The sequence below is a fragment of the Girardinichthys multiradiatus genome, chromosome 4 (genome assembly GCF_021462225.1).
Source record: "Girardinichthys multiradiatus isolate DD_20200921_A chromosome 4, DD_fGirMul_XY1, whole genome shotgun sequence".
Lineage (NCBI taxonomy): Eukaryota > Metazoa > Chordata > Actinopteri > Cyprinodontiformes > Goodeidae > Girardinichthys > Girardinichthys multiradiatus.
The window spans coordinates 3,873,174-3,882,630 of NC_061797.1; the positions used below are offsets into that span (position 1 = coordinate 3,873,174).

At 41.6% G+C, this 9,457-nt stretch overlaps 1 protein-coding gene across 1 annotated transcript; it reads right to left on the minus strand.

Moving 5' to 3' along the window:
- Window positions 1-3,547: 3,547 nt before the first annotated feature.
- Window positions 3,548-9,393, minus strand: pdcd7 (programmed cell death 7). The gene is made up of 6 exons (XM_047363466.1): window positions 9,265-9,393; window positions 6,023-6,968; window positions 5,808-5,946; window positions 5,319-5,549; window positions 5,155-5,242; window positions 3,548-3,952 (listed from the first exon to the last, which is right to left on the minus strand). Exons 2-6 carry the CDS (start codon window positions 6,965-6,967, stop codon window positions 3,814-3,816), a joined length of 1,542 nt encoding a protein of 513 aa, XP_047219422.1. The 5' UTR covers window position 6,968; window positions 9,265-9,393; the 3' UTR covers window positions 3,548-3,813.
- Between the last annotated feature and the right edge of the window lie 64 nt (window positions 9,394-9,457).

The following is a 9,457-nucleotide window of genomic DNA, read 5'->3' on the forward strand; positions in this document are numbered from 1 at the left end:
TCTTGTAATCAGAAGAAATGAGTGTGATGGAAATTCTTGCAGTAAGCATTCTAAAGTGTATGACCTTACCTCGCTCCTCTGAGCATCTGTGTTAGGGGAGGAAGCTGTAAAAGCCATTATCAGAAGTTTAATGGTTAAAACCCACAGTTAGGATGATGTGTTGGGAAGGACAGATGGGTTCCTAGATAACTTTGTCACCTCTGAACCCGAGAAGGGTCTGGGGTCATAAAACACAGACTCTTTGAAGTTGAGATAACACTGTCATGTTCTGGTATAAATACTGTGTGTAAATGTTGATCGGGGCTCTGCTTAACTGACTAACCTCAGTGACAGAGTCATTCAAACGCTGAATGCCTTTGAATAAAACTTATAAAGACAAAGTTTGGATTTTCTCTTGTTATGAGTGAACTTCTACCCACTTTGATAAGAAAATTCCACAACAGTTTATTTCTGATAGTTCTAGAATTTTATTTAGTTATTTAGTTATAACTAACGCTCCATTATGAAACTTTCTTGACATTTGCTTTTTGTTTTTGTTGAGAAAACTCAGTTAATGGTTAGCAGACTAGCTGCTCGGCTAATGATGTGTTCTGTGTTGTTTTTAAAGTTAAGACAACTTTATTTAAAAGGTGGTTTTTAAACACACCTCAGCCACAACATGCCATCAATTCTTATGCATTTAAATCCTTCTATTAATGTATGAATGGTATTTTGAAGGTACATGTGTGACTTTAAAGGAGTGATAGCAGGCTATAAGTTTCCTGTCGGCTCCAACTGCTAACGGCTAAAGTAACACATGACTCACTGCCATTTTATGAGCCCGCAGGCTTTGTTGTCACCAGGTGAGGGCTTGTTAAAGATCATTTATCTCGAAAGTTGTTAGTTTTCAATCTAGGAAAATATTTCCCCATATATTATTTTACAAAATGTGAAAGCTAATTAAACGCTAGTTAAGAATCATTTACCCAGCAAGGTTGTTGGTTTTATTCAAAGTAATATTTCCTCAAATATTATTTTAATATTTCCTTAATATAGCGCAGTTGGTAGCACTGTTACCTTGCAGCAAGAAGGGCCTGGGTCCGACTCCCAGCCGGGGTCTTTCTGCATGGAGTTTGCATGTTCTGCCCGTGCATGCGTGGGTTCTCTCTGGATACTCCGGCTTCTTTCTACAGTCCAAAAAACATGACTCTTAGGTTAATTGGTCTCTCTAAATTACCCTTAGGTGTGAATAATGTCTGCATGGTAGTCCCGTGTGTCTCTCTGTTGCCCTGCAATGGACTGGCAACCTGTCCAGGGTGTACCCTGCCTCTTGCCCGTAGACTGCTGGAGACAGGCACCAGCTCCCCTGCAACCCACTTTGGAAAAAGCGGGTATAGAAAATGGATGGATATTTCTTTTAATATTATTGTAGTAAATAAAGACCTCTAATTAATCATCATTGAGAATTAGTCAACCAGAAGGTTGGTTTATTCAGGAAATAATTCTTTGAAATATTATTTTATTTAACTTTTTTTTTATCTGATCTTGCATTGTGAATGGTGGTTTGAAGGTACCAATTATTACCAAAGTTAGTTCCATGACTAACTTGACCTCATTTCCAGGTTCCTCAAGATAATCCTTGGTTTTCAAACATAAATAACATTGAATGTTAATGTTGCATGATTTTATTGGTCAGGGTTTTAACCATCTTTGATTCCCTTGTTCATATTGTGTATATTTAATTGGTCTTATTTTGCTTGGTAGTTTAATTGGATTCTTCTAGTAAAAAGTTTGTTGATTGAAATATGTTTTACTTTGAGTAGACTTCTCTTTGGTAATAAAGTCTTGTATTTTAAGAAACTGTGTGAATTTATTCCATGTGTGTGTACAGAATTTTGCTGTTCAGTAATGCCAGAGCTTGGGTCACCCCTTTCATTGTTGTCCTAATACCACCGCCTTATTGGGCTGGTATTCACCGGACAATACTTCACAGACCAAATTATTATTTAATAAAATATCTAAATATTCCTCAGTCATCTTAGAGAGCTCCCAACTTTCCTGTTAAGGACTCCTAGCTTAAGAGTGATTCAGTTTGCTGCTGAGGAAAACTCTTAGCAAGGAGACAAAAGAAATTCCTATCTTAGTGTGGAGGTATGGTTAACCCCACTGCTAGGTGTGACACTGTCTTCTAAGAGCTGTGATTAGTTGTTGCAGAAAAAAAAAAAGAACATCTCAATGAGGGCTGCTACTTGGATGGATATGACTGGTTCAATATGTCTTAAACAACATCCAGTGGACAGCAGAAGCCATAGCAGCTTTCCAGGATATTCACCAATCCCTGTAAGCACCTGTTTACACACCAGACATTTCAAAGGATTTCATTTTGCAAACTGATGCTTCTGAGAGGGATCTTGGGACAGTGCTTCTGCAGAGACCACCAGAAGACCAACGTCCCATCGCCTTCATCAGCCGTAAGGTCCAGTCAAGCTAGATGCACTACGCAACTGTGGAGAAGGAAGCCTTGGCCATTAAATGGGCCCTTGACTCATTCAAGTATTATTTGCATGGAAGTCAGTGCATCCTCCAAATTGACAACAAAGCCCAGCAACAGCTGGAAAGAATGAAGGACACCATTGGGAGAATCACTAGATTGTATCTTGCTATAAAGCCATACTGCTTTAAGGTTCAGTACATCCCTGGTAAAGAGAAAGCTACTGATTACCTCTCGCTGACAGGGAAGAGCAAGAAGTGGGAAAGTGTCAAATCCAAGGTCACACTCGAGAAAAATTTACTTAGTCATGCACATTGTTCATTAATCCAAACAATACTACTCTTTAGTTTGAGTTTGCAACGAAGTTTTATTGAGGTCTTTAAATTCATGGGCTCTAGTTGTAAGCACGCACATTTAGTTCACATGTATTTTTATCTGCTCAATTCTCACCTTTGATTTGTAATTATTGCTAATTTTTGTTTCTCTTATCGGTTTTTTACCTTCCATGATCCCTGGTATTTTGGCCAGACTAAAAGGTGGTGGCCAGGACTCAGCACCTAAATACCTGTTGGGGATAAGTGGACTGCACCACCAACTCTTGCTGGAGAGGAGGAATGTCTATTTTCTTTAAAGTAGTTCTTTTGTATTTAACTAAAGATTTTTATTCAAAGTTTAGTGGTTTTCATTTTCTTCTTTAGTGTTTAACAACAACCTTAACTGTACTGTTTTCTTTAGTCACTCCTATTGTGTCGTAATGGTCTGATCAACCAATATATATATCCTTGTGTGTCATGTCTTAACAGGTCGGTTGTTTGTGCAGTCAGTTCACTTGTTCACATTTTTGCTTGAGTTTAATCTTGTTTCTTTGGCCTGTTTTATGAGCTCAGTTAGCGACTTTTTTGGGGTTAAAATAAAAAATTCTAACTCCTTTAACTAATGCTTTTCTACTTGGTCCCTCACACCAGCTCTCTTTGAGCATCAATGTATTATTTTTTCCTTCTAATTTAAAAAAATATCTCTGAGAATTTAGACCGTACTTCAGCTTTACCATCATTTGATGAACTAGGACATAAAATGTACAAATACATAATTTTGTTTTATTTTCAAGTTCATACAATGGCAAATAGAAATATAATTAGTTTTTTTCAACCACATTTTAAATGAAAAAAAAACAAACCCATAACAAGGATGGGTGGAGCTGTGTATCTAACAGCAGTTGTCACACATTAAATCAGAATCCACATAATAAAAATGTCATCTTTAAAGAGAACGTGTTTTCTATAAAAAATCTTTGCAGAATCCATGTTATTTGTCTGATAATATGTTCAACTATTGGATATGGGTCAGAGAACGTCAACATCAGCAGCCTGCAAGGCAGAGGCCCAGTTTTGGTCTGATGGGAAGTCTGGCAGGACCCAGCTCTGAGGAACAGAAGAACCATCAGGGTGATCTGCAGCAACCAGAAATGAATCCCAATCCCTCCTGAAAGAACACACATATAAAACAGAGCTTCACCCAGGAGCACTTTTCAACAGAATGGTTACAGCAAATGTAATAACTGACAACAACAACAGAAGTTACCATGCTGAAAGTTACTATCTTCTCCTGCTGTAGGAATGACTGCTGGGAAAAAGGTACCTTTTCACATCAATTTCACATTAGACAAGCAACCACGAACCCCCCATAATGGACCACTTTGTCCTTTCACATCATAGCAGTCAATCCGCCATCATCAGGAAGAATTTACCTGAGCAATATAAGACGTGGGGGAAATCTGCATCATATTCATTTGTGCAAGCCATTTACCATTTGATCATCTTGCATCAGATTAGATGAGCACTGGATAATCATGTGGTTTCTCTGCTCTGTGTTCCCAGGCGACTCGGGCTTCTACTGCTGTCTGTGATTTGTATGCATCCTGTTACTGACCTTTATCCCATCTTCTGTTCTTATGTAAAGTTCTTGAGAAAAGTGTTGCTAATCAAGTGTGTGAGCATTTACACAGCAATAATCTGATCTGTTTCAGTCAGGTTTCAGAGCTCATCATAGCACTGAAACAGCTCTGCTGAAAGTCACTAATGATATTCTCCTGGCCTCAGATAATGGACTTGTGTCTGTTCTGGTTCTGTTAGATCTGTGTGGCATAAAGAACACATGCAGATCAGGGAATGAAAGCATGATCTGAGAGTGGGCTGGAGCTGCGGTAGTGTAAAACGTTTGCTACACTGAATGAGCCATGCGTGTTGCGAGACAAAACAAGATTGTGGATTAATGCCATTTGTACATTTTTCAGGAGAAGTGATGAATAAAAACAGAGCAAAACAGAGAAGGCGTCAAATAGCCCTGATGTCTGTTAGCCATTAGGAAGGGAGAAGTTCAATATGCATTTTATATGTCACTCATTATTTTGACGTCACTGAGATGCACCCCAGGCCGCCTTTGGTTCTGCAATGCTGGCTGTGTCTGAAATGTCACATTCTCACAGAACAAGGCCGACTTGATTTCTGAATGACCGAGTTGTATTCTGGATCGCGGTTCACCTTTCTGTTTGTGAGCAACAAAAAGGAACTACTATAAAAAATTATTGAGACTGTTCATTTCTACATATGTCAGCAAAATAAAAATATTGCCCCCCCCTCCCCGTATATTTGCACTTCATGTTTCAAATGAGGCTGAAGACAAACCTTATCTGTATCAGCGCCTGCAAGGAGTGTTCTGCTTGGCTGTAATAGTCGGTGAAAGGCTGAAGGACACATTCAGCTGGAAGCTCATCTGCAAAAACAAACCAATGAGGCAATGAGGCCGATGAAGATGCAGAGCAGTCCTGGGAGGAATCTCACGGTGTTACCTCCAAACAGCATGGAGTCCACCCTGCGTTTCCTCTCTAGCTGCCGCTCTCTCTCTTTCTTGACTCGTCTCTCCTGCTCCCTCCTCCTCTCCTCCTGCTGCTCTCCTTCCAGCATCACCTTCAGAGCCTTCTCCTCTGCTGAGTAAAGCTCTGTTCTTATCTTTATCACGCTTCTCAGCTGCTCCAGCTGGCTGCTGAACGCCTCTTCACACTGCAACTCAGTGGCAATACCTTTTAAACAACATGTTAGAAATGGTTGGATCAAGTTATGCAAATGTCTTTGGGCTTTGATGTGAGGTTATTTAAAACACGAGCATTTGAGCAGTTACATTTTATCAGCAAGAAATCATTTCAGACCTGAGCATCAAAAGTTTCATCATGAAAGAACATTTTAGTATTTGTTGTTTTTTCAGAGCCAAATGGAGCCGGTCAATTAGAACATAGAAGAATAAACCATCTCTGTGGATGATGCTCCAACATTACCCTCACCTTTCCTTAATGCTGCCTCTTTCCTTAGCCTGCGTAGTTTCTCCAGCGATCTCATGATCTCCTGCATCCTCTTCACATCTCCTTGTTTTTTCCTCACCTCACACAGGACACTGTCTGCAGACAACTTCAACTCCTGCTCCTAAGAAAGAAAACATTCAGCCAATCCTCAGCATCTCTATCATCCTTCTGCATGCAAACAATGAGCATATCATTACCTTCTTCTTTTCTTCTACTTGCTGTATCCGTCTCATCCTCCATTTATCTATGGAGGCCTCCTTCTCAGAGCTGAGTTCTTCTGCCAGTTTCTTCTCCATCTGCAGTTCCTTCTTGGCCCACAGGTGCCGGGCTCTTCTCTTTGAAATACGGGCCACTTTAACTTTCAACTTATCTAAACTCTGGTAGTCAGTGAGTTGGTTAACTTCGGCCTCCAGTTCTCTCTTTACGTGTGAAGCCATCCGATAGGACTCAGACCAGCCGCTGTCATTGTGTAGCTTGTGCTGGAGAGTGTGACAGAGCTCCTGCAGCCGTGAAACCAGCCGAGCTGCACCGTACAACGTCGCTCTAAAGGCGGGGATGGAGGCGAGGTTTGGCCGCTGCTGCTGTGGGCTGCTGGCTGTTCTACCTCCGCTCTGTAGGAACAACGTCAGCCACTGTCTGTCCTGCCTCCTCTGCAGCACCTCCTCATCCTCTTGTTGGGTTACAGTCTCCCAACTGCTGTCCCAATCCGGAGGATGAGGCTGTGGAGTACATGCCGAGCCCCCTTTGGATAGCCCCCCATCACGGTAGTCCTCTCGCTGTCTAAGCCCGCAGTCTGCCCGGGGAGGGGCGGCCCCGAGCTGGTGTGGAGGGCCCTCAAACGCCAGGACTCCGGGGCAACGGAACACGTTTCCAGTGGCGGGAGGCACCATTCCTGGGAAGTGTCCCGGTGGAGGGCAACTAAAAGGAGGCGGGGGGACAGAGGGGTCAAATCCATATGAAAGGGGATACGGAGATCGCCCGAAAGATGCTCCTCCAGGAAGAGGTACGGGGAAGTTAGCCGTTGGAGGTATCCATGGTGGAGCGGTGCGGTTCGGCTGTTCTATGGCGGGGTGTTGTATCCCTCCACCGAAGACATGATGCTGGGGATCATCTGCCTGACCGCGCTGATATGAACCCTCCATGCTGCGGGCAACAGTTCACATCAAATATATTACATTAATGAAATAACCATTACTATCTTCGTGCAGCCATTTTATCCACTTCTTCTGTTGTCTTTTAGGCGGCTATCAAACAACTGCATTTAGCGCCACCAATTGGACTGGAGTGTGTCCGGCGGATTGGCAGAAAAAAATATTTTATTCAAGTCACTAATTTCCAAAAAGCTATTTAGTAGGACAGATAGGTGTGGTAATATTTAGCTCGGAATGTTTTCTACAGTTGATGGCACATTAACCGAAATCTCTGTTGTGTTAGGTTTCTTTTAGGTATGAGCTTTGCATTATATCAGTTCATGTTTTAATTAGTCTGTCTGATTACAATGTGTGCATAATCCAGTTGGATGAGAGATAAATAAAAATGCTTCTTCCTTTGAAATATTTCTATTCTATTCTAAGAATGGGACAAAACTGGTGAAGCAGCTTACTGGGGTGGCCCCGATTTATAAGATAGGGGACCAGAAAGGAGGAGCAAAGTAGCTTCTGTCCTGGACTAGTGAACCAGATCTTTACCCTCATGGAATTGGTGAAGAAGTCACGTGAGTCTGCTTATTGGAGCTACATGTATTTTGTGGATCTAGAAAAAGAATTACAGCTGTGTCTCGGGAGGAATTTTGTGGGGGATGCTAAGAGAGTATGTGGTATCTTGGTGGCTTTTAATGGTTATCTTATCCTTGCACACTCAAAGCATAAACTGTGTCAGCATTCTTGGCACCAAGTCGAGCTTGGTTCCATTGCAAGTTGGACTCTACCACGGGTGCCACTTGTCACTGCTCCTGTTTTAGGTGTTCATGGACAAGATCTAAAGTAGTCATGGAGGGTAGGGTGTCTGACTTGGAAACCCTCGGGTCTTCACAGATGATGTGGTTCTGTTGGCTTCTTCTGGCCATAGCCTTTAGTGTGCACTAGACAGTTCACAGCTGTGAGGGTCAGCTCCTCTAAGTCTAAGGTCATGGTTCTCAACCAGAAAAAGATGGGTTGCCTCCTCTGGGTTGGAGGTCAGCTTTTGTCTTAAGTAGATTAGTTAAGTATCTTGGTTTCTTATTCATGAGTGGTGGTTACAAGTATTCATAAAGCTTGTGATATTTGATTCACTCTGACTATTCTAGCATGGACAGATGGATAGTCTTTTCTAGCAAGACATAGTAATATGCTAGGTTAAGTCTGGAGTGGTAAAAGTTATCCATAGACATAAATGTCTTTGAAAGCCCAACATGGCATATCTTGGCATAGTGTACAATAAGAAGAAGCCGGAAAAGTGAAATTCTACCATGGCTGAGGCAGCTGTCCCATTGAGATGGGGGAAAGTCCTGCAATTATTGCTGACTATCAAACTAGTAATTGTAACTTTTGCAGCACTTTTGGTTAAGTTTTATATTTTCCAAACGCTACAGAGTGCAGAGTGGATGACTGTGCCTGAAATAAACCCAATGGACATTTATTTAGCTAAAACATGCGTGTTTCTATATGGCTGAGAAAAATGTGTAGAGGAAAACATGACTCTGACCGAAGTACTCCAGTGCCATAGAGGGCGGTATACGCACATAAAATGCAACGGTCCTGTCCGCCAGTCAAAACCAACAAACATAAAAACCAAAAATGACAAATGCTGTTTGATGTATTATTCGTCTTTCGTTTTTGTTTGAGAGATGTTAAGTCAGATTTCTAAATACTCCAAATAAAGCTGGTCAGAGTAATGCAGATACATTGAAACACGCCATTTACCTACAAGCAGAAAAGAAGTGTGTTGCATTCATTGACAACGGGAAAACTCCGCGTTTAAAATGAAAATAACCACAGGAAGTGATTTTTTTATATCTGAATTGGTGTGAATCTGTCTACATTTGTAGATATGAATTAGACCAACTTGTCTAGCAGTTTCTTGAGTTGGTGTTCGTTGTAATTGGCGCTACATAAAACAACTGAATTTCTAACACAAAAATAGTTCCCAACATGCGCTGAACCGCTTTGACAATTTGTAAAAGAAAAGTTACGTAGAGGAAATCAACATTTAAATGTAATAGTTCCTAAGTTATAAAAGATTATAAGTGTACTGTATTTTATGTAGCATATTTTGTTCAGTTCTCTTTCAGCTCAAAACGGCTTTTGTATTAAAACAGCGAATCAACGCTGTGTTTTCCGACTTCCTGCTGTATGTAAACGCGTATTTTTTTTTTGTGTGTGTGTGTGTGTGTAGCGGTTTGCGGAAGTGTGTGTGAAAAAAAAGAGTCATAAGACCAGGCAGAAGATAGACAAAATGTTACCACGACAAGGATGAACAACCCCGGGCACCGTGACTCACCACCACCCCCAGCAGGACGGCAGCAGTGGCCTGAAGTGGCGGTCTGAAGCGGTGAATCTGTGACCCGGAGTTAGCAGCTAGCGGCGGGGTTTCTTCGGGTGGCTGTACGGCAGAGGTTGAGCGATTTCCGAACTGAATCAGTCCCGTCTGTATGT